This window comes from Pyrgilauda ruficollis, unplaced genomic scaffold, assembly GCF_017590135.1.
Source record: "Pyrgilauda ruficollis isolate IOZ18807 unplaced genomic scaffold, ASM1759013v1 scaffold57, whole genome shotgun sequence".
Lineage (NCBI taxonomy): Eukaryota > Metazoa > Chordata > Aves > Passeriformes > Passeridae > Pyrgilauda > Pyrgilauda ruficollis.
Window position 1 is genome coordinate 6,845,492 of NW_024527377.1, and position 26,345 is coordinate 6,871,836.

General features: G+C 38.8%; 1 protein-coding gene across 5 annotated transcripts in view; it reads right to left on the bottom strand.

The window, feature by feature from the left end:
- Positions 1–308: 308 nt before the first annotated feature.
- EBF1 (EBF transcription factor 1) overlaps positions 309–26,345 on the bottom strand; it is a 269,259-nt gene continuing 243,222 nt past the window's right edge. For all 5 annotated transcript variants that reach the window (XM_041482008.1, XM_041482007.1, XM_041482006.1 and 2 more), the window contains exons 12-16: positions 12,626–12,691; positions 11,873–12,050; positions 10,266–10,445; positions 7,922–8,116; positions 309–3,495 (exon numbers count right to left, since the gene is read on the bottom strand). In XM_041482008.1, coding sequence (XP_041337942.1) covers positions 3,464–3,495; positions 7,922–8,116; positions 10,266–10,445; positions 11,873–12,050; positions 12,626–12,691 — 651 coding nt within the window. In that variant the 3' untranslated portion in view covers positions 309–3,463. The remainder of the gene's footprint in view (positions 3,496–7,921; positions 8,117–10,265; positions 10,446–11,872; positions 12,051–12,625; positions 12,692–26,345) is intronic.

The window sequence follows — 26,345 nt, forward strand, 5'->3', positions numbered from 1 at the left end:
ATGCCCCTGAAATCCACTAGAAAAAATATGTTGGTCCTACGAGCAAACAATACTGTGAAACAATGGAAATAATAAGATTAACAGGATGAACATTCAGCATTCTGAGTGAGGATCCTTTGAAATCCATTAGAGACAGAGGGAAAGGCATTTCAGTGCACCAGCATTCACCACGTTTCACTGTGTAATTCCATGAATTTCTGTCTCTCCTTAATTTCAGAAAGACAATTCAGTAGCCTCTGGCTTCTATATTCTTTTTTTTCTCATCTACTGACTAGCAGAGGCAGAAAAATAAACACACAACTAAGAGCTGTATTCACAGACAGGAAGTAACTTTAATTAAATATTGTGAAAGTTGAAAAGTTTTTACAGCTTGAATTTCTGCAAAAAAATTATAACAATCTCTACAGTAGTTAGTTTCTCTAACAATAGAACTGTACAGTGTGTGTGTCTATTCAAAAAGATTTAGATAAGAAGGTGAAAGGTTAGTAGTTTCAGAGATGACTTCATTTTAGCTGCATCCTAGTACAACTGTGAGGAAATAGGCATTACTTGATGCAATCCAGTCATTGTGAAGCTTCACCTTGTTAAAACTGAAATCTGAATGTTTCCACTTAAAGCCATATTCTGTAAACAGCTGCATCTTTTACTTTGTAAAAGACAAAGGGTGGTGCAGGGGAGATTTTTGACAAATTCCCATTCATCAGATCACGACAAATAGCTGCAAAAGAATGGAATTAAGCACATTGTCAAAGGCTCTTTGGACACTGGAGTAGAGACTACAAATGTGGCTGAAGTGGTGTCAGAACTGCTAGGACTGAGTGGAGCTCTACAAGAGTAATCGACGGTGTCACTGGACAAAATATGGCTTTAAATTTGATTACATTGTCGTGCTGTTGCTTATTATGTGAATTAGAATAATTGCTTGGAATACAGAGAAGCAATAAACTGATGTCTCTCACATTTTTTCCAGTTTTCTCTTCTTTTATTTTCTCGCCACGAAAAAAAAAAATCCTGTTTTTCTTTCCCTTCCCCCCAAAGATCACACTGTGACATTCTAGTGAAAACCATTGCAAAATTCATACAGGAAGCATGCACAGTTGCAGCATCGTTGTAAATGATTTCTTGCTCGACTAGAAAAAAGTTATATTGTTTTAAGGTAACAAAACAGTTCTTTTGTGCTTTTCAATTCCTTTTTTTTTTTTTTCTTAGAATGTTAGTGATGATTGACAGTTCTGGTGCACAGTACAATGTACAAGTGAAATGAATATGATTTGCATTGTTAAGGCATCCAATCTGCTGGTTTATATTTATGTGAAAGACAGAGAAATATACAAGCAGACTTAAGAAAGAAAGTATTTTCATTGAGTTCTATGAAGTTTCTCCCCATATTTAATGCACAAAAATGCGTCACTCCAAAGAGGAGAAATCCCATGCATATTAATAGAGTAAAACAGCATTAGTTTTTGTTAAGCCTCAAAAGCAAAGGATACATTTTTTTTTTTAAATCTACATAACTAAATGCTACAAGAATAATATGCTACTTTTTGCCATATATTGGAAAAAACTTCTTAACTTACAAATAATACAAAAATAGACAATGGCTTTTGGGTGGAAATTAAAAAAAAAATGGAAGCATGGTTTTAAACAATACTAAAAAAAACAACCCTATAAATGAAATGTATTAAAATCACATTTAAACAGCTAATACAACGGTGAATGACCAAACGAATCAGCACTTTTCACATAGCAAACATACACAATAAAATAAACTTGTGGGGGACAAAAAGCAATGTACAAATTCCAAAGATAAATACATTATTTATATGGATATTTTACAAAATCCCCCTTAAAACAAACAAACAAAAAAACAGAAACAAAAAGCTTTTTTTTCTTTAATTAATTTGCAAGTATGTGCAAGCTAAAGGTAGTGAGCTCTTTTTGCAAAATATGCAGTAAAATTCTTTTTTTTTTTTTTTGTGATATTGAAAAACTGTCTTAAGACATTAAAATGTATAAATAGAACAACAACTTTGGCAAAAAATCACAAAAAATCTACAGTATTTATAACTACATACAAAACACAACAGCAAAGAAAAAATATCAGGTAATGCATCTTCAGAGCTTTGCTGCCTCTTTGACTAATAATTTTTAAGAACACTTCCCAGATAATGATAGCAAAATTTTTCGTGGTAAAACAGAAGCCATGGTTTTGATTTGAAAGCCCCAGCCCAAACTCAAAAGCAGTTCCCTGTCCTGGAGAGAGCGTGGTACACACCGCGAGGGTCGGCTGATACAGGAACGGGCCAGTGGGAGCTGGGCCAGCAGGGATTTGGGGTGCGGAGGGTGAAACCCCCCTGAGGCTGAGCCCACCCTGCCCCAGCAGGACCAGAGGGAGAGGGGCCACGCTGGGAACCCCCAGGGATGGCCCAGGCTGTGCCAAAGGCACAGGGCAGAGCCCAGGTGAGGCTGTGCTCGGGGAAGGGAGCGTTTGGAGGCTCTGAGATTTCACCCCCAAGAGAGGGGTCTGTGCTCACCCCTCCAGCAGGGCTGGCATTGCATCCGCAGGCACTGGGTTTGCACTGCCACAGGAAACATTTTTGATATTTCCACCCTTCCCTTCCCTCCCTTTCCACCAGCTTTTCGCCAAGTTGGACCTTAAGGTCCAACCCCTCCCAACCTGGTGTTCTGGGATGGACTCTTCCTGTTGTGTTATTTACACAGTTTTTCAGCCTGATATTAAAGACAGAGGTTGTTAATCCCACCCCTCACCCCACCCTCATAATCCAAAAATATCAGCTTTTTAGGGAGTGATATCTGTTTAATCAGAACATTAAAAATGCTTCATATCAGCAAGTCACCACTGGTTAAGCAACATATATGAGCCGACCCTTAATTAAATGGCCATAATTCTTCTATGAAAAACTAACTGGCACTTCTATTCTGTCCCATACAGGCTTGTATGTAAATGACACCACTTTATTCTTCTTTACACAGCTTTAAAAAAAAAATTCATAAATTAAAAATGTGGAGTTCCATTTCTAGTGTCCCTTGTGTAATTGTATGATTTATAAAAGACAAATGGTGTTGAGTTAAATCAAGCCTTAAAAAAAACCCACAAGAAACCAGAAGGAAATAAAAGGAAACCCCCACCCCCCCACCAACAACAACAAAAAAAAAAAAAAGTGGATTTTTTTATCAACATACAATAAATATATCTCCCAGGTATTTGGGATGGACAACTCGAATCAACACCTTGCAATTGTGGATTGTTAATTTCAGTATTTGCAAGGATGGTGATTTTTGTTTTGTTTAAAAATCTGCAGTTATTGTAAGATCCTTCTTTATTTCTTTTTTATTTTTAAAAAGGCCTGAGTTAAAAGTTCCACTCTGGGACTTGTACATCAGATTCTCTCTGAAGCAGAATTCAACCTCTTCATTAATAAAATTCTTCAAGGCAATTCTTTCACATGGGGGGAACAATCATGCCAGATATAGCTGTTGGAAAGAAAGGGAGGGGGGAGAGAGAGGGAGAGAGAGAGGGGAAAAGTTAATTTTCTGCATTATTAAGCAACTTTTAAAATTCTCAGAGCTTTAAACATTTACTAGCAATGTAGTCAGATGTACTTTGAGTTCAATTTATATATATCACTCATAAGAGACAACTATGTACACAGGAACCATGAGAAGTTTCCTTTTGACTGGAAAATTATTCAAATTGCAAGTGACTTTGCTGAAATTACTGAATTACTTGTAGAAAAAGTGTCCTTCAATATCAGTATGAGACTCCAACTTATTTTTCTGCTTTAAGTTTCAAAATCCCCTAATGCTGAGGAAGCTTTGGCTCGACCCAGCCATCGCCACACATTCTGTAACTCTTTTAAAAGCAAAGCAGGAATTTGCACCAAATTAGGGGAAAATGTACCAAATTAGGGAAAACAGCTGGAGTCCCCCTGGCATGGCTCTGCAGGGTGTCCCCTCGGTGGCACAGGGTCATTCCCCTGTGCCAGTCCTCCCAAAGGTCAGTGCTCACCCCTGGGACTCAGGTATGCATTTCCAGGAGCTCAGAATTAAACTCTCAAATCCAGTTTTGAAATTGAAATACATGCTTGACTCCCGGGTTAGCAGGCCAGCATCTTTCTGATTTCACTTGTAGCAGACACCACCAACTACATCAGGTGAGTCATAGGTGAATGTTAATTCAGGATGTTTTCTCTTTTGCTGGCTAAGTTGAATCATCAGCATTTCTTTATTATGCTTCCTACCTCATTTTCTATGAAACCAGCACCTCTCTTAGCAGACAGACATTTATGAAAATTCAACAGGGGACAGTTTTGCACATAAGCTGACCTCCAGCTCGATCTCTCTCTGTTGCAGGGGTCTCAGATCAGACATTCTGAGTGTCCCAGTGACACACACTGAGCAGGCACATCATTACAGGGGGTAGTCATGGAAGTTTATGATGGAAACTGTAAAAACAACGTGTCTCTAAAATGCCAGTTGTACAGTTATTTGCCAAAGGGTAGAAAACAGATTCTCCTTCAGGTTGGCAGCACTTTCCAGGCACATGATTTAAATGCTGCCTGCCATTCCAGACATCTGGACGTGTAATTTCTTAAGGAAGGACTCAACCCCGTGACTGGTGCTGATTCATTGTGCTTTAATTACAGCTGCAATTATTTGATAAGAACAGAGCCAAAGTAAAAGACTCACAGATTTGGGGTTGGAGGGGGAGAGGAGGGAAATGTTTTCTCCACAAACACCACCATATGTGCAAGAATTACAAGTCTAATCAGCAAGGGGAGAACAGCTCGAGTAAACTGCACTGATTAAATGAAATAAAATGAGGGGAGAAGGAGAGAATGCAAAACACATCCAACATGTTTGCAACAGGCCACCCTCAGAGGTGGCACAGAGCAACAGCATTTCAATTATTGGAATTTATCGTGTGCAATCACTGTACTGATTGTGTCCCCCCACATGAGGGTTCTTCAAGGAGCTAAGAATGAGGATAAAAGGGATAGATAGGTGAGTTAAGTTGCTTTAAGTCCTACAGGAAAACACTTAGGTGAGAAGCATAGAGGACTCTTTAGGACAAGGTGTTGCTTTCCATTAGAAAAAGTATCTTTTCTTCAGAAAATATCACGATACTATTCCAACACTCATTCTGAAAGATTCATCAGAAGCAAATCAATTTCACCAATAATTGGTCAAGAATTGTCTCTCGGGACAGGACAGCTGTCTACCCTGGGTAGGAGCCCAAAAAAGGTGAGATAATTGCAATTCCTCTCTTCATGATTTAGACATTTCCCTGTGGTTACAGATCAGCCTTTTGCTGTTGGAAACGAATGGCACAGAGGCAGATCTCAGCTCCTTTTTTCAAAGCATCATTGTTTTTGAAGAGCTCTGAAATTCTGAATTAAATTACAAGGCAAATGATACTTTTCTGCCTAAAAGCTTTGATATTTCCATTCTTTCCAAGTCTTCATTTAGATCACTCCACTTTTATTCCATAAGTGCTACATCTAGTCATGCAAATTCTCCCAGCTGTAGCCTGTTATTGATCCTGAAAACAGAGATATCAGTGGGAAACAGTGTAGGTATGAGATCACACCACCTCCAAAAAGGGAAGGTAGAGAATAGAAAAGCTCCCACCAATGGCCTTTATTTCTTCTATCATATACTAATTTGTATTTGCTGCCAGCAAATTACAGAAATAATGTATTTGGGGTTTTACAGAATTGCATGGCAAAGAGAACAACAGATAAGCCTGGCTGCTGTTTTAGTGAGTTCTGCTGATATCTAAGCTACATAAGGAAAGCTTGATTGCTTTCTGATGTATCCAGAAGCCCAAGAGAGATAAGACAGCCTCCTTATACATGGTTGTTTATTTAAGCATTAAGGCACAACAGGCAGTGCATCTCTGAGTGATTATTACAAGCCTCAGGTGGTGTCAGGAGGCTCTGGACCAAAGGCTCTGTGTCTTTAACTCACCAAGAAGTTCAGTGATGACCTAGAAATGAACCATCTCTTGGTGTCTCATTCCCATTATGAAAACTGAATTGCTAAACAAAAATTAGGGGACGTGCTCAGATCTGTGTGGTTTCTGGGCATGGCAGAAGTGGAGGTGACATAATGAGGAGCCCCAGTTGTGTCCCGTGCTCTCAGCCCCTTCCATAATTGATTTTCATAACTGACTACATGGAATCTGAGAATTCTGTGTCTTGTGAAAGGAGAAACAGTGCCTGGAAAAGCTTTCTCCTGTTACTTGTTTTTTCTCTTCATCCACAACAAGATGGGACAAGGTGAAGAGAGGAAAAAAAACATTAACATGTTCAAAAGCTTTTTTTTAAGGGTTTTTTAAATTTCAGATGGGAAATATTATTCGCTGTTTCTTTTAAAACTTGAAGCATGTCAGCACTGCCAATTCTTTTAAATGTTCAAAACCAAATCTCCTAAATGCTGTAGTTTACCTGAAAATTTCATTTTGTCTTATTCCTGACACAATTTGTATTTCTAACAAAGTCCTAACTGAAGTTACCCAAGATCTGCTTATTAGTTCTGAGTAAATTTACAGTTTCTGCACAGTTTTTCTCTGTGTGTGTGCACCTTGAAGGATTCCTCCTCCCAGTTCACCAGTGTAACATGCAGTGAGGACAATGCTTTCCTTCAGGCACAATAGATCTGAGCTTTTATGAATGAATTCCTTCCATTCTGCTTGCATATAGATTTTTTTTTTTGGCTGCTAATGGTGCTATCAGCATTTTGTCTTCAAGCCCAGTGTTCCTGAGGCTGAGCAATATGTGGAGTTTGTGCAGTCATGCTCTGCACACCTCCTTCTGAACCTGGCTTAAAAAAGGATGGATTTTATTCCCCACTCAATGCCCTTTGGATAATTTGCACAGGCTCATGGAAAGGAAACAAATCTCAGGTCTGGAGGAAGCACAATGCACACCATGGAATATCTCCCACCTCTGGCAGCTGGAGGCAGCTGGCTGCATCCTCTTAAGGAAGCCCCTGGATCTAAGCAAGCATGAAAATGCCTCTCTCAGCACAGGGATGTGCAGTGAGGGAAGTTTAGGCACAGTGTTGTGAAACAGACTCAGCCAAACAATGAGATGGGCAGTGCTGGGCTTTGCAGCACCCTCAGTTTGACAAGCTTTTGTCTGTCACTGCCTCGCCTGCACCAGCCCTTCAAACGGATTTAGATACTAATGCTGGAGAACTTGTAATGACAGGGGAAGGGATGCAGAAAAGGAGCAGCCCCTTGATACCAACAGTTCAATAGGCTTTCCAAAAGGCCCTGTGCCTTTTCTGGAATTAATTGGCACAGGAGTATATTAATCAGTGGAAAGTAATGTTTGCCCTGGTGTGAGTTAAAGTGGAAAACGCTGCTGTTAGTTTGTAATGCATCTCCCATTTATGAAAGGGAAGGTTTGTGCCAAGCTCTGTAACGCTCTATTTGCTCTCAGTAGGATTTCTGCACAAGTGTACTGTGACAAAGGACAAAAAGAAAGGGAAGATTGAGTGACGTACTTCAGGAGAAGGCCAGCCCCTGGAGAGACCCTGCAGTGGAGTACTTGCTAGAGTCCACAAAAGACTGGTCTGATAAAGGACGACAACAGGGAATAAGAGAGGAAAGAAAGAAAAAGGACGGTATTAGTAAGCTGAAATATTACTCGTGTTTATCAAAACAGTAGGTCCGTGCTTCAAAAGACACAGCCTGGCAATTCAGCAGCGTTAGCTGGGTTAGAGATTGGGTGCTGCCAAACACCTGCGGGCTACAAGGTGGGCTGGGGGTGGAGCCGGTTACTCCCTACAGGAGGAAACTTTAGGACAGAGCCCACCGGGGATCCCCCATTGCCTTGGCTCCCCGGGGGCAGCTCGGAGGCAGGCAGCTCCTGTGCAGCTGGGTTCCACCTACCTTGCAGGCTATTGCCATTGGTGCTGGTGCAGGTGGGAGGGGGGGAGGTTTGGGGTCTCACGACAGGCGCAAACGCACTCTTCTGTTTCACCGCTGAGACCATGTTGGCTGGTGAGAAGGAGAAAATCCCAGAGGAGCTGCTACAGTTGGAGGGGAGGCTAGTGGAGGAGGCCATCGTCGGACTTGATGGCACAACTGCAGGGAAGAAAGACCCCCAAAAAGGCATTCCTTAGTACTCAGTGATAACAGGTTGCAGAAACAAGAGAATTCTCATTCCTGGATGCTCCCGATTTTTTTAGGGCTGAGCTGAGTGTTCAAAATGCAAATGTGCTACGTGGGAAGTTCAGTCTTTAAACACAGATATCCTTAAACCATTATTTTACTGTAAAGCACAACAAATATCTTTGGTTAATGTATTTACCATCAAGCTTTTAAAAAAATTTCTTTTCATGAAAATAAAGCTAACTACTTTAATATTCAGAAGGTTTCTCCCCTGCTGATTTCTCCTCTTATCCAACAACAACAACAAAAAACAGGACCAAAAGTGACATCCCATATTTCTATTCTTTGTCCTGTTTAGAAACCACTTAGATACACAAGTGGGCTGTGAATAATTACATATTATAGAGTAAAATTCTGATCATCTGGGCTTTGAATTATTATTTTATTTGCATTTATGTAGATAAAAATCACCCTATTTAAGTTCTTATTTGAGAATCTGATATCATATTTGTTAACACTGAGGAAATCAATTAATGGAAATTAAATGTTCAAAGTTTCACAGTCTGACAGATACAATCTTAGTCTGAAGTCACTCTGTGTCTGGAAGTACTTGCTAAGGGAGAGCAATCAAAGCACCTAAATTGAATTGCTACTATACAGCAATTAGTTTATTGATTTAATTAAGAATGCCACCTTTTAATTTTCAGGTCATGATTGAAGCATTTTCTGATTCAATGGATTAGACATTAGCAGAATGACAGATCAACCAAGAAAACCTCCCAAAATATAAATAGAATAGAGATCCAGGGCTAGGAAGTGAAGTGCTATTCTAAAGAGGGCTCCGTTCATAAATATGAAATAATACACTGCCACAGTATTTTAAATGCATTACTGGCATCTGCTTCCAAAAGGAGATGTCTCATCAATCATGTTATATTATGAATTCAGAGTGTGCAGATTCTGTGACAGTAAATCCAACTTAATAAGTAAGGTACTTTGTAACATTACATGTTACATTATTATTAGAGTACAAAAATAATCACTGGTTAGCAATTCCCAGGTTATAAGTACTAGTTATGTGGGTAAATAATTTGTTCTAAATTTGCAGCAGAGAAGAAGCCTTGGAGTTAATTATTTTATTCAGAGTTCTTATCCCCTTTTTTATTCTGATGCAGATCAAAATAATTCATTACTGCTGTTACACCATTAACTTCAGATTTGCTGTGTAAACCTTGGTGCCTTCAGCAGTCAGTTTGTCCTGTCCATGCTATAGTCCCAGCCTATAAATCTGTTTATATGTCCAGACCTTGCATCCTGATTCTGCTGTCAGCTTCCTACAGATGTCAGTGGAATCCTTTGTGCCTCATGAGCAATGTCAGAGGAATTGGGCAGGTTCTGCTCATTCAATTTCTCATGTGACCAGGGACTACTGAGCTCAGCTGCAGAAGAGCTTCACTTTACCAATAGAAATGTATTTATATTTAAACAGCTTACTAAACCTCTAATATCAAAATGCAGAAAGTTAGTCCTGCACATAAATATTTCCATGACTGGGACTGTAGACCATAAGCTCTTCACGCCATGGGATGTACGATTTGTATGACTCACATTTCTGTGGCATTCACTGTCCTGACACTACAACACAAAATCTAAAAGCCTTTGTCACATTTTACTGACTCAGTGAAGTCAAAGTCATATTACTTACAAAGCAAGTGGAATATAAACAATCAAGCTGAGGCCCAGTAGTAATTAATAATTTTTATAAAGGTTATAAACATATTATTTGCTCAGAAGTTGAGGACAGTCTTTCTTTTTAGAGTGTAAGGTATGTTAAGAAACTATCAGACTAAATAATGAGAGATTACTCTTTGTAAGCTCTTTTAAGCCTCCCAAATAAAAAAATAATAATAATTAATAATAGCAATATGAAAACAGAGAGGAGAATTACTGGCACACTAGGGTCTTCAAAGTGGATCAAAGATCAGTGCCTTGAAAAGTAGAGAAAAAACCAAGTTCTATTTCAAGTGCTAAAACCAGAAAATAAATACTGAGCATCAGAGAAAATCTACTGCCCCCTTCTAATGAAAATGTGCAAAATACAGAAAAGACATAAAATACTCACTGGCATAGGGAGAATTGGCAGCAGATCCATTCAGGAAGGTCGGAGAACCGCCTAAATTTGACATTCCAGCATTCCCATAGCCATTCATGCTTGTTGTGACAGAGTTGTAGTTTGTCTGCTGCGGGGTGGTGCTTGGCACGTAGCCATGAGGTGACACACTGCTGGAGTTGCGAGTGAAACCTTGTGTGGGGAGGGAACACAGGCAAAAACTGGAATTAGCACCACAACAGCTTCCTGCACAAACCAAGGGGGAGCTCAGTCCAGCCAGGGAGGGCAGGGACTGACCCCCAGCACCACCAGGTACCCAAAGTGGCAGCACCCCCTGCCCAGGTCGCTGCTGGAGGAGGGAGGCTGGAGCCTGCAGAGCCCCCCAGGCAAGCCAGGGATGCCCTGGAGCAAAGATCAGCTCGGGGTGTTGGAGGAACACTCGCTCTGAAAGGGCTGCTTGTAGGAAATGGAGTAAACATGACCTACATTTTCAGAGGCAGGAGTCCAGACCCACTCAAGGTATGTTAAAAGCACCTGATTGTTGTTAACTCTTTTCTGATGTCACTGTCATTTAACACACCTCAGATGCTCACTGCACACTTCAGGAAATGGAGTGTATTTCTCCAGCCTGTGGGATATCCTTTGTCTTTTTGCCTTGGTCTCATCATTATGTTGGTGGGAAATGAGCATCAAATTTGACAGCAAGTTAAAATTTGAATCTCTACCTAATTCTGGAAATGACATTTTAAGAAACTCATATCCAAATGTTCATAAGGAAAGATTTGTTTCTAGAAGCCACAGAAATACAAAATATGCATCTCTACTACTAGAAGAAAAAATTGCCAATTTTTCTTCCTAACACACAGCATAAAATATTTCAATCTAAAAATAATTTTGCATGTTTTTATTGTAATGCAAAAAATTTTGTTTCTGCTCTTCTAGAAGGAGCCTCATCCTAACACTTTCTCATTCAAATGTATTTTTAAGTTGGATAATATATAGAGCTGAGCAAAGAAGAGGGCAAAATGCAAAGTGCTTCTACAAAAATGTTCTTCACCTATTTTTTATTTATAACTTTTATTTTAAACCAATACTGATTTTATACAAAGTGAAAAACACTTTATTTTAAAAATTGGAAAAACTCTGAAAATGTCTTTTTAAATATTTGTATTCTTTGCTAGTTGTAAAATTTATGGAAGTCTCAAACTGAAAAAAACACAGTTCCAGTACTCTATCCCTTGAAAAACAAACCCAAATTAAATAGATAAACATTCAAGGGATAACTTCATGCTGTAAAAAAGTTCTACACAAGGCCCAGACTGAGAGATCATCCATACTCAGGAAAATATATAAGCAAGTACTTAACGTTAAGTACAGCTAGAAGCTGATTAAAATTAGTGGGATTTAAACAGAAATACAAGTGTTGCTTTGGGCAGAATGAAAAGCTATTTAGAGACATGCAGAAGTGCTTTTCCTGTTAGAGCAGCCCCATCCTGTGTCATCCCAAGGGTCTGGGATGGGCTCCCAGTCCTGAGCCACCCCTCTGCCACTGCCCTGCCGTCCCCCTGACTTCTCTCAGAAAAAATCCATAGAGAGAGGAAGGTGAGGCTTCTGCTGACCCTGGTTGGTGGCTTGGGAGGCTTCAGAGACATTGACAGCGAGCTGGCCACTGAAGGAATTCACCCCCATCATTCCCGCGTGGACGGAGGTGTTGGCGAGGGCGGGGAGCTGGTTGTGGTTGCGGGGGACGCTGTAGAGCGCTTCGGCGATGTCTGCAGCTCTTTTCAGGATTATCTCCTGCAGGATAAGGAAAAAAAAACATGGAAAAGTTACCAAAGAGACTCTGACAAACGTCTTCTTACAGACTCAAATGAAACATTTCCCTGTCCAAAGGCTAAAGTAGATGCTTTTCTTTCTAAACCAGCCAGCTGACAGAGAGCTCATGCTTACAGGATCTCCCTGTTAAATCCTGACATCTGTGGTAAGAGAGTTGGAAGTCTCAGTCCCAGTGGCCACACTTTGTATAAAAAGACCAGCTGGCAGGATGGGGCTGGAATCTGGACTTGCTCCACCTTAGAGCTCTCTTTAGGGGAAGAGGGAGAAGTCACTGGTGGCAAGACATAATGTACAAGATTACTCATATTATATAGGATCTGGTGAAAGTGGGCAGATGCCTCCATGGTGTTTTTACAAACACTGAATTCACACCTTTTAAAAAAGAAAACAAGCAAACTAAACCCCATCCAGATACGGCATCGCCCTGTACATTTATTCTTGTCTCTCATTGTAGCATCATATCCCTTTAGCCCTGATCTATCTATACATTTAAGAAATAGCCATGATATAGAATTGCTGAAGTAGAATGCATTTACCTGGTTATTATGTGGCATACCATAGAGTGCTTCTACTAAATCAGCAGCCCTCTTAAGTATTACTTCCTGTCAATATAAAAACAGAAGCATTCTGCTGAGTTCAATAAACTCCTTGTGGGGAAAACAAATATTCTCTTCTATTAGGTGCACCGTGTTTTGTAGTGGGTTTTTTTTCTTTTTTTCCTCCCACCAGGTAAACCTTAATTGTAACAACTCTCAGCAACCACTGAATGGTGTTAAATCACTGGTTCATCCTATTCACACACACGCTTAATCAAGTCAAAAGGTGAGAATCATTGGTGCTGCAAAATAAAATACATCACTCAATTGTCTCTACCATCTGCACTATAAACCACTCATGAGTTTATTGCAGAATACAATCCCGAGGTCATTTACTAGATTACTACAATCAATGTCATTCAGAGAATGTTATGAATCCCTTCAATGTGTTTATTTTATTCTTAATTGCATGCTGCAGGAATTGTGACCTTACCCAGCAGGCCACATTCAGAAGATATCCAATCAGTGCTGTGCTACTGTAATGCAACCCTTTGGCTTCTCCACTTTGTGTCCTGGCACGAGGGGTCAGGGCAGGATCCACATGCATGGAATGATGCCCAAGAGGAAAACACATGCAGTGTGTGAGAGAACAGCCCAGGACCATGAAGTGTTTCCTGGAAATATACCTTGCATGGACAGCAGACTTTAAAACAGTCTGAGATTCAGTTCTCCATTTTGGGCAAAATTTTCCTCCATTTTCTTATTTGCTTCTTTTCATTTAATATTTCTTAGAGTATTTTCTACTGGTATTCAAGTAACAATATAATTTCTTGTGTTCTTATATTTTACAGCATCCTCATTATAATCCTGATAGAAAATCTAAAAACGCATTGCAGAATTAACCCAGAAGAATTTTTTTCCCTTATTATTTCATGGCATCTTTCAAAGCAGATTCCCAAAAGCCCAATCAACATCGGTCAAGAACATCCTTTGAGTAAAACAATGTATTTTTGTAGTTCCCAACCCCTAAGTGCTGCTCTAATATTCTAACATGATGCTATTCACCATGGCATATTTCTGCAAGCAGCTTACAAAAATAGCACCAGTTCTAAGCATTTTGCAGTTTTCTACAAAGTTCAACTTTTAAACTTAAAATATTTTACACAATAGCCATATTTTATACCAAAAAGAAACAGTAATGCTCAATTTTCATATACTGTAGACTCTGATCAGAAAATAGAGATATAATTGCATTCATTTTGCTGTCACCATAACCTCTTCAAAAATCCTTGAACAACTCTTCAAATGACAAGCTTTTAGATGCATATTAGCATTTTTTTCAATTTTAAATTCTCTATAATATAACATAAAATAGTTGTCATACTGCAGTAACTACTTATGACATATATAATGTCCTAAATTCAAAAATGAGATGGAGGATTTTTGTTCTCCCAGTAAACATTTAGGTTTGCCTTCTGCTGCACACACCCCTGTCTCAGAACACACATTTAAATTACTTTCCACATATGAAGTGAGATGTAATACATAATTGATGGATTTTTAAATCACTACACATGAAACAGATTCTGAGGAGTTAAGTTGCTACAGCCTTTTTCTGTTGGTGGGTTTTGTTTGTTTCACTTGTTTGCTTGATTTTTAAGATTGGGGTTGGTTTTGTGCTGCAATTGTTGGATTGAGGGGTGGTTTTTTCTTGTCTTTTGACCACAGCAGTGAGCAGTATAATCACAGACAGACAGACCGACACAAACAGCATCCAGGTACAAGCAATCCTCATTCCTCACAACACTGAGGTGCCCTTTTTGCCTCATACTGAGGATACAAACTAGAGAAGAACAGAGACATTACTGAAAAAATGTTCTCTTTTTCAGTCCATGATTTTAGATAGAAAATTACTGCACAGGTGTTTGACTTTGCAAATCAGGATTTATTTCACTTCAGTAGAAATTGTTTGCAGTACATATTTCACTGATGGAAAATTAGAATGTGATACAGAGGCCGCAAACTGCTTTGGTATATTGTTAGCCTAAGCTGTCATTATGCCAAATTACTAAAAAAAAGGAAAGTTTAAATAGTCATTTCTGCTCTACCTGACTAATCATAGTTATTTATATAATGCTGAGCTAAAAACCTTAGAGTGCATCTAAAAGGAGATTGAAAACCGTGTTAAAAAATGAGGTAATTATATAGAATCTTACAGCTGCTCTCCCTCATATCAAATATATTTCAGTTCTTAAACACTGGAAGTTCTTTGATGCCGTATCATACTGCATGTAAATAAAACTAATTGTCATGATGGTTTATTGAAACATTCTTGACAAGTAGCATTCAATTTTCTTAGCTAGTCGATGATTATGTTTTTTCCCAACATTTTCAGGGTCTGTAAACTTGAGTTTCATACTTTCTCTAACAATATTTTCACACAAGAAAAGCATTTCTTGTTTATGACATTTTCAGATCATACAAAGTAGATGTTACAGAAAAACCCTCCTGTGCAAAACAGTGGTATCTTCTCTTCCAGAGCTGATGGTACTTTTTATAGACATAAACCAGCTTTAAAAACACACAACAAAATGCTGCTAAAGGTAGGCTCAAGATATTAACTTCTTGTTTTCTGAATGCATCTTAAACCTTTTGCAGCTCTGCCTAAATTGCAATAGAAGCTGCTCCACATACAAAGGAGCCCCCGAAGTCCTCTATGAGTTAGAGCAGCAGACCTTGCAAGGTGCTTGGATTGCGGTGACCAGAAAATTGTTCTCACCTCCGTGTCATTACGCTCACAGTGAAGCAGCCCCCGAGCATGTTTGTGTTCGGGATCTAATATATTGCCTTTCAATCAGAGCTGAGAGCCACTGAACACATAGACAGAACATGACGAGCAGGTCAGGAAAGCAATAAAGATTTTACAGAGCTGTCCAAGGTGCTAAATTTACTCAATAATGGGTTTGGCACCATAGTGTTAACCTCTCATTTACTACCAGTTTGAGGGACTAAATTGAAGTAGCTGACTTCATTTACCTTGAAATGTATATTTTATGACATTATGTAAGTAGATTGAAAGGGCACTGCAGTTTTAACAATTTAAAGGCTAGAGCATGTTTAAGATGAAGCTTGAATATTTATCATAGATTGCACTTAAACTATATTGTATATTAAAATGCATTGATTAAATTTGTAAAAGGTATTATAAAAAAGGACAGCTAGTATAAGAGATCTATGTCTTTTAAAATCCAATTGATACTGCACGTTACCACTGAGATGGTAACAGATAAACAGATAGAAGGGTGGACAGAGCAGCAGACAGACAGAGCAAAAAGTGAGTGAAATTCACATTCTATGAAAAGAAATCTCTGCCTATGCTCAAGGTCTGTTATTCCAGATATTCTTTTGCTCACAGAAATTTTTCTTTGCCTTCATCTCCAAAGCCTAGATTTTCATAGCAGTAAGTGGGCATCATGTAAGGTCCTTCCAATTGAATATGCAAGTGGAAATATTTCCTGAGAGAGACAGAGTTTGACTAAAGCTAATATCTAATTTATGGGGGCATTTGTCAAGGAAGATCCACTTTTCTATTACTGCTAAAAGTCTGACAGCTTTTGCTTTAGAATCAAGGACTTAGCAGCATTTAGCTCGACCTAAGTGAGAGTCTTCTTTTATTGCATTTTGTTTCAATGAGAATAATTTTATTTCTCTAAAAATCATAAAGAAGCAAATATTGAGAAAAGGAAAGATTATTTTAGTAATTAAATATGATACGTAAGAACTCTGCACTCCATGAATCTGTACAGCAAAAATTCATAGTCCATTTTTACTCCAAACTGAAGCTGATTTTCTACTGAGGGAATTTTACTTTTTAATTTTTGAAACAGGCTCATAATTAAATATTTTGATCAAATCTTCCTGCTGAAGATGCTAAGAGGTGTCTACATACCCAAAAGAGGGGCTGAGCAGTAAATTCTACTGCAGCTTTGCATATCCCCAAACTACTGTAGAAAAAATACTATAAATCATACTGGAGTAACTGTGCTTTTGAAGCACAAAGACTGAAATTCAAACTGAATCCACTTCTGACTGAATGTACCTCAAACAATCCTGCACCTCTGCATATTTTGTTGGAGGTCTGCATACCCTTCAGAAGGATTTCATTAAGAACATGAAACTTGCATTTCAAGTTTTATCAAGATGAAAACACTTTGTGTCAAGACTTATCATGACAAACACATTTTTTGTTAGTTTTAAAAGAGACAGGGTATTTTTTCTTTTAAACTCTGCTTACTTTTTATTCAGAAACTCTTGAAAAAAAATCCACTGCGTCCCAAAAGGGCTGTGAGTCTGGTGAGATAAAGGCTATCTAGAGTTACACTGAGTTGTTCAGCTTAAGTAACTAAATTAGATAATGTTCAAGGTACTCATTAAACCAAAATGAATTTTGTCAAGAAGAAGCTGACCACAATATATAACTCTCACCAGCCACATATTGTATTATTGAGACCACCAAAGGATTTATGAACTCGTGGAGGGCGTGGGGGGGAAGCTGTTCCAGCATCCTCTGAGGCATTTATCTTTTGTGTTGTCTGGATATCATATCACCTTCTAATGCTCTTTAGCATTGTAATACAAGAGAGAGCTCATTCATCTTCTGAGAGGGTACTTAGGGATGATGATGTCATTCATACTTCCTTGACTCTTATGTCTGACCTCCTGCCTCTGCCTTCTAACTTCCTACTCTCATGGCTACTTGCAAGAAAAAAACTCTGCAGACTCAAAGTGCTCAGCATCAGACTCCAGTTCACTTTTTCACCTTGGAAAGGTCACATTCTGAAATTTCTAGTCAAAATCACAGTCATTTGTGCTCAGACTTTCCCTTTGGTTTTCAGTTGGTGAAACAATAAATGTGATAGTTAAGGACATGGGTTAGAAGTAAGTTTTAAACTTACACTTGAAGTTTGTGTCTTTTAAAAGATAAAATTGTGAACAACTCTTTCAAATTTAAAGGCAAAACCAAGAGAGACATTTACAAGAATGCCAAAGATCTAAAATGCCAGACATTGAGCTTGAACACAAGAGCTTCAGCCTGTCCAGAACTTCCCATCTCTCCCCATCAACAGTGAGCACTGCATTATTGTATCATTTTCAGCAATTATAGCTTTATAAAGACTCATAAAAGCCATTCAAAATGTAAAGTTCCTCCATTTACTGTAAGACTGAGGGAACTGTGCCAGCCTAATGGGAAGTATAAAATAACAGGGCCATTTCTCTAAAAAGATATTTGTACTCACACCAAGCTGAAAACTTTTCCAACAAACAAACAACTGAATGGTTCCATATATTATGACTGAATCATACCAAAGAAGTAAACACCATATAGATACCACAAAGACAAGAAGGCAAAATGGGTGTGAAAGATGATGTATCTCACTTGAGGTGCAAAAAAAATACTTTAGCTTACCATTGCCTACAGGATGGAAGTGCACTGAATTCCTGCCACTGATTTCAATGGCAGCTTCCCAGAAAACATGTCTACAGTGGGAACCAGAACCTTGGTCTTTCCAAACCACTGTAGTCTCATCAGCCTCCACCCAAACTGAAAATCACAGTCTAAATGTACAGCACTAAAAACAGTCATGCATAACCTTACCACCTGCTCCACAATGAGCCAAGCTTATAAATAAAATATAGGAAGCCTCCATGAGGCAGCAGAAAGAACAAATGCTGAAGTGCAAATGGGAGCAGGCATTTAGCCATAAACATTGAGAATCGATGATTAAAAATCCTCTTAACCACAAAGGTGATAAATGCATATGGGGGAAAGACACCCTGTCCAAACAGTCTTCTTTGCAAATACTGCTGACAAATGAAGGAACAAAATGATGATGATCACATGGAAGTCTGTCCTTGCAAGTTTCCCATCTTATACCTATTAACCTCCTGGAAATATGGTGTAGTTAAACACTAAAAAAAAATCAGCCTCCTTTTTTAGTCCACACCACTCATGCTGGTGGTCCCATTTCCATAAATGATGGGCACATAACAACAACAGAATTAGTAGCTAACACAGATGTGTTCTTCATCGAGATACAGGGTGGCATGGAATAAACCACCATTAATATGGTTGGTTTGGAATAACTCTTTGAATAAACTGCCATTTGAGAGTTTGGATGCTCCCACCATATTACTATCAACTGAAGCATCTGGCAAGTAATTTGGAGGGTTTTGTTGCTAAAAGCTCAGGACTTGTCTGCTAATGTTGGGTCTCTAAATAAAGGGAGAAGAGATATGCAGAATTAAAATCACTCTGCTGGGACTTAAATCATCTTCTTTAGGGACTTTAGGGACAACAGTGATGTCATGATTCACATCCAAGTCCCTCTGATAGCTGGAGAACTTTGCTTCTCCTAAGTTCCTAGCATGTCTTGCCCCCAACCCCTCTGTTTACCAGGAAAAAGCATCTACAGCCACATGCAGGAACCCCTCAGAGCTGTCAGATTTTACCTCATGAGGCCAATCTACCCTTCATGCAGCCAGTGCAGGGCTGGATGTCACTGCATTGCACCCTTGTATCTGTTCCCAACCTGCAGCACAGCAGCTGAGAGCTGGCAGGTGTCACTCGTGTTTGGGACCCACAAACACCTCCCTTCAGGAGCCAACACTGGGGTAATTCTGTGGCCTCCCCTCCAGCATTTCCCACAGATTGTCCTGCAGGCTCACACTGTCAGGGTCTAATGACACATCCCCTCAGCCTGGAACAGCTAGATCAGGAGAGGAAACACATTTTACAGCTCTACAAAAAACCTGAGGGATCTGTAGCATGGAAAGACCAGTTCTCCTGCATACCCTCCTTTTATGCCATCCCATCATTCATGCTAGGGTCAGTTTGTCATATCCGGTGAATCACCCAAAGACAATCTAATTAGATGCACAAATGGGTAAGTCCACATAATTTAGTGACTAACAAAAAATCCTTCGCCAACTTCCTTTATGGAAATGCCTCCATCCCACCAGGTTACAGTGACTCACACTATTCCCCTCTATCTAGGCTGCAAAAAAAATAATTCCTGATTTATCCATATGAGCAAACAAATGACAACATTAGACTCTTTTCTTTTATCTGACCACAAAAGTTTGTCACAATGACCTAAAAGCACATTTTTCCTTCTAAATTTTCCTAATGCCCCTCCACTACCATCAGACCCAGGGCAATTTTGGATAGGAGCCTCAGGCATTTATTTTTTGAAAATTTACTCCAAACTATTTGTATGAGCGTCTATAATACTTTAGAGCAGATGTTCGTTATTAAGATCAAGGAATTTTTAGGTTTGGGGGCTTTTTTTTGGTTTTGTATATGTCAGACTTTCTGATAGTTCTTTCTCTTGCTGGTATTAACATCCCTATTTCCTGGTAGAAAATAAAGGGGAAAAAATTACTGCTCAAAATCTTCTCCTGACTATTTTATACACATATATTTTTGGGAAATTGTCAACATTCCCTTATGAAAGAAGGTTTTGAAAGATTTGAAGGGTCTGAACTTAGGTAAACTTTTAAAAAATTTGGAAAAATTAACAGAGACACTGAATTCTGACACTGTAATTTGAATATACTGCACAGGCTGTTTTAGAAGCTTTATTCTATGGATCATATTATTGTGTCCATTAGAAAAATTCCCTGGAATATTGGGGATTAAAGAAAAATTACCTGTGGCTTGTGATTTTGTGTATGGCACAATGCAGATAACAAATTATGTATTTGTAGGAATGAAAAACTTTCCTTGGCAAATGGACAGGCTGATATCTATTTATATTATTTGCACACACAGACTTTCCAAACACAGGTCAAGTCCCAACACCTTTAAATTGATCTCACATTAGGTCAAACTAGACTGTATTGGGTGGCTTAATTCACTTGGCTGCATTTAAATCTATAGAGAAATATGCTTGGTAATGCATGGCCCAAATCCTGCTGGGGTAAATCAGAGGAGCTGTGTAGCAATTAAAGTCTTAATTGTAGATATGTGTTTTGTCCATTTTTTTTTCAGTTTGTCTTATGTATTTACCCATGTAAATGTCTAAATATGCCAAATTAGCTCTTTTCTATTAAAAAAAAAAACCTCATGTGTTCAATCACATTACATTAAAGAGCCACCTTTGCTTTCTGTTAACAAAACCCAACAAACTGAACCAAACCAAACAAAAAAACCCAGCCTATCATTAAGATCTGTGAAACTGTCACTTTCCTAGATTGGATGCTTCAGGTGGGAAGTGTGAGCAGCTAGAAATCGAGAGTTCAGCTTACTTTTAATAGCAGGAGGAAACTGAAAAATAAGACACATTGAAATTCTGACCTTCAATAATATTCCACTCTGTTCTGTGGAGTGTGGATGCATAAAAATGTTGAAATAGAGACTGGAATAATGTTGGTGGGTTTTAGTATTACAGTTCAAACACTGCTCAGTCATAACCCCTACAAATGACTGCTTTCACTTCCATTTTATCATCAGCATAATTAAAAGTCTCTTGAAAGGGGCATTCTCATTACAGCCAAGGACCACTTCAGACCCCATTGAAATGAAAAGAAAGACCATAGACTAGGTGCAGATACAAGTGGTAATTTCTAGGGGAGCATAAAATACCAAATGTAACAACCATATTTTATGTGTTCGAAAGACTCACAGTATTTTATTGTACAAAGAGACTTTGGCTCACAAAGAGAACTTCAACAAAGTGGCTCCTCTCAGATATTCTAAAACAACTTCAAATTCCTTATCAGAAACAAAAGTTATTTTGTTTCTTGTATTATTATTTTTAATTTACAATCCTATAATTCAGCTGAAATTATCCAAAGCAAGTATAAATGTTGAATTACGAATTTAAGAGATTTATCCAACTTGTCACAGAGGTAACACTCTATTTCTGTGTACAGCTCCAGAAAGTAAAAGCAGGCACAGCATTTTACATGATCTAGGGCTCCTTTTTCAGTGTTGAGGGAAAAGTATTACCACTGTCACTACGCCAATATATTTTATAGAATTGCTTCAAAATACTGACTTTTCAAAATACATCAATATTTCAGTAGATTTTTTGATCAAAAAAACCCCTCAGCACTCATGTTAGTTTACAGGTGAATAATGAAAGAAAATCCAGATTATCAAATTATGAGTATTATTTATTTCTTGTTCGTTAAAAATACTTTTAAACACATTTCATTTGTCTGAAGCTCACATTTAGAAAAATTGGGCACCTCTGTTCTGTCAAATGTTTGGGCTCCAAGATGTTATGAGCAGATGAAATTATGAATCCAGCATTACTAGTGGAGACACTTAGGTCATCCTAAAGAACAAAATCAACTTCACAGTTTCTGTATCTTGGACTAATATAGCAACAAAATATAGTAACAAAAAATGTGTTAAATCTATGTGGCTCTGCTTTAAAAATGCTTCTGGGTCTTATTTTTATTCTCCTCTCAGCAAATATATAATTTGTTATCTGTAGTCACAAATGTATTCCAAAATATTCTTTAAAATAAATCCAAACTGCATTTCCATGTCTGTACAAGTAAGTTGAGATTGTGCTATTGTACTTAGAGGACATTCCAGTCCAGTTGAGTTATATCACCATAAGTTACATGATAGACTTTTACAGCAGAAAGAAAAGGTTGTATTCAAACAACTGTTATTGCCTCAATGGAAAAAAAAAATCAATGAATGTAAAATGAACAAGAGATTTTGTCCAAGTTGCAGTTAATACTACTGAAGAGCTATGGATATTAAAAGGTCAACAAATAAATTAGTCCAAGTGTTATGAAATGAATGATTTGGCTTATAATTGTATTGAGTGCAAATTGTTCACTGCCTATTAGACCAGGTAATTTTTAACCATGGTGCCTCAATTACTGTTCCATGAGCAATAATACAGTTGTAAGAGCCACCGCTTCGATCGGGTGACCTGGGAGACACTCCAGGACAGCTGCCTCTGCTATGATGGATCACCCAGCCTGATCTCCAAATGGTGCCAAACCTTCCCTTCCTGGGAGGGGATCTCATAAAAGAAACATTACTGCTTGATTCATTTTACCAAAATGCTTGAGTTTTCTAGCGTCAGCAGCTGGGCAGAGATTGTGAGGCTCTGTATTTCTTAGAAGAATTACGACAAGAGGCATCCTATTGCTTCCAGCACTCTCTGCTAAATGGCATCATGATGGTTTGGGGATGCTTTTTCTGCCACTCAGTTGGGCTGTGCTGTGAGAAATACACAGCAATCATATTTTACATCACCATGTAAACCACCACATAACACCTAAAAGTAGGCCAGAAATGGAGACTCTAGGTGAGATTATAGACATTTACTTCACATTTCTGCAATGCCCCGCGTCCAGAGATCTCAAAGCGTCACTTTAATGGGAGCAAATTAAACTTCACAACACACTTTCTAGGAAAACACACCCTCTTCTCCCCCATCTTCATCAGAGACAGCCTTGAAGTGTAGCTGTTTGGCTGAAATTACAGTGGGCTATGGCTAGAACCAAAACAAGTTTTGCAGGGAGAGGTAATATCTTTTATTAGAGACACTGATACAGGCCAGAAAAGGTACAGTCAGCACACAGGAAGCAAGGATGGGCGCCCAAAAACCTGTTTTATTCCACTTATATCAGTCAGTCTAAGATATAACCACTCCCTACAAATCTTGATAGCCTCAAAAAGGGAAAAGGAATCAATCTGATATTGCTTTCATGCTATGAAGGAGCACCCATGGCAGCAGCTGTGTTTCCCCATTGCTCCTTGGGGCATGGTGTTCCCTCTGAGCCAGAGCTCAAAATAAGGCAATAAAGAGCTCACCAGGCTCCCCAGAGGACTGGGCCTTAAAGGATTGTAACTAGGCTGTAACTACACAGATCTGCTCTCTGCCCATATACAAAATAAACTGAAGAGGTAAATGCAAATCCTGAATTATCACATAATCTGCACAGGAGAAACCACAATAATAAAAGCCTAATTAGAATAGATTGTACCCCATACAACCAAATCCTATTTATATTGTCACTCTACTATATGTTTGATAAATCACTACATTCAAACAGTCTATTGGGAGGGTGGTTTTCCATTTCATCTCTCCATTGAGCAAAAAAAAGTGCCACATGACTGGAGTCTGAATTTCCATTTCACCAGCATCCAGTTGAACTGAATATTATTTGGCACAATACAGTGTACAACTGAGCCACTAAATGGCTGATTTACTAAATTATTATTAGATGAGCTCGTGCTGTTCCAAGTGAAAGTGCAGTCACTGTCTCTCTTCATGGTGTGTTCAAATTGTTCTGTGTTTAAATATTCAGCATGAGGCTAATGTGAACTGATGAACTGAGACTACAAACGTTCACTTTCGATGCAGACAGGGAGACAGAGATGCAACATATCATGTGGCCTGCGGAGGTGAAGATGATTTATGTTTAGGGATGCTGCTGCCTATTTCCATTAATATAAGGTATTCTTAATTAGCTTTGTGTTTGATCCAGGAGTTTGGAAATGTAGCTTGAAGCTAGAAAACGGCTCCAAAACTGAGCATAGCTGTGTGGCTATGGAGGCATCAGAGTCCTGTGAAAGAGATACTTGAGCCTGGATCTCTCAATAAAGTGCATGAGGTGCCTCCACACTTTCATTCTTTGCTCTCTTTAATATTTGAGCTGTAACTTAAAACTATCACCTGTAATTCCTACCTGAGCATCAGAAATCTTTGGTGTGTAAAGGACTGATCATGTTGTGTAATTTTATGACTTTCTGAGGTGAGCAGATGTGGGGGAAAAGGAAAAATAGATATTTTTAAGAAAGGTTAAAGAAAAAAAAAAACCAATTTCTTTACTGCCACCTGCTGGAGTTGACAATAACCCTTTGTCCCACTGAGAGAACAAGCTCCTCACTCGGAGGACAGTTACGGGGAGCATTTAAAATACTGTGATCCCAGACACTTACAGTAGATTAGAATTTTTTATTGGTGCTGTGTTGCCATAACAACATAAAGACAGCAGATGACTTAAGCTAAGCTTGCAAAGCAAAAGGCTGCTCATCTGGCAGTTAAAATGAATACAGTTCACTTCACAAGTTCCCCATATGGACCCTTAGTGTATGGTAATGAGGATACCATATGGTGGGAGAAAATGCACAGAGAACAATTGTGCTCCACTGGATGAGTGAAGTGAGCGGGAAGTTATGAGGAAACACAGGAGAGAGATTTGTGTGTGTGCTCTCTAACTCAAGGGTTTCTTTCAGAGGGGGGTTCTCTCTCTTCTTAATCTTCTTCTTAATATATACATGCATAGAAATGACAGAAAAACATATTGCACATTTTGCAACATCATTCATCATAAACTGTCAGCTGTGTTTGTAAATCAGCTTGGTAAGATCTTAGAAATGTGTAATTCTTAAAAGGTAAAAGTGCTAAGTTTTTAGACAAAGTGCAGGAAAATTTAAGCACTTCTGACAAGTAGAAACATTAGTGGTAATCATTTTAAAAATGCTTGCATCTTCCTGCCTGCATGTTTAGCTGTAAATAATGCCGCAATGAATAAAAGCTTTGAAAAAGGGGAGGGGAGGAAGAAATGGAAAAAAATATTTTTTATTTTCTTTCCAAAAGGATAAAAAGTAATAGATGATCAGAACCATATGCATGCAAAATTCTGCTGTAAATGTACATATGCTATACAGTACGCTGTACTAACCAGATCCCAAACCTGGTAAGACAGCTTGCTAAAGGCTGCAAAGTCAATTTTGTACTACACATGCTTCATAAAAGATGAATATAAATGCATTAGTTAGACACGGTGAGCTAAATTAGAAGGTCAGGCAGGGCTGGAAGGGCTGAAATATCACACAACCAATGACTGTAATTACTCTTTTTTTAAGTCTATTAAGTGGTGTTGTTCTATCAAGGCTCAGGGGTATAGGACATGAAGTACAAGATAAAGTAATGTGTATTTATTACTCCCACGGGATCAATTTACTAGATATTTTCAGCTCCATGGAGCAAAATACACAAATGCAGCCTTTGTTACTTTCTTCAAACTGTGGCTTTTTCCTCCAAAACCTTCTCAAAGGGACGGTGTTTACCTGTTTGGTGTCTCCCTGTCATCCTCAGGTAATTGTATTTAAAACCAACAAGGACAAAGATACAGAAACAGAGAAATGTAGGGATCCCTCCTACAGGATGCTCAAACAAGTGGTTGGAGTTGCTCAGATGGAATGTGCAGACTAGAAAATCCAATCCCAGGCACGATTTTTACCCCAAGGCAAAGCAGAGAGAGGGAGTGGAGAACGGCGCAGAGCTCCTTGTCATCATGTTAGCCCTGATCTATTAAAAGTTTTGTCATAGATTCTAAATTACACCATCTGCTCTAATCATTTGCTGAGTAAATGCTGACCCAGTTATAAAGAAAGCTCAGTGAAATGTGTGTGCACACTGCTGACCTTCAGAAAGGAAAGGGCTCCTTGCCAGCCCTGTGTGCTGGCTCTGCCCTTCAGCGAGCGGTGCCTCTGTCCCTCTGCTCTCTCCTTTCAGGCTCTGCATATTCCCAGACACCCCTCTGACATCCACCACCCCATAAGGATGACACATTCACAGCTGCCTCGCCATCTCAGAAGCTTTGATGCTCTCTTGTTGAATATTTTCTACAGGATAAACAAAGTATCAGACCCCCTAAACAAGCTCCTCAACTGAGC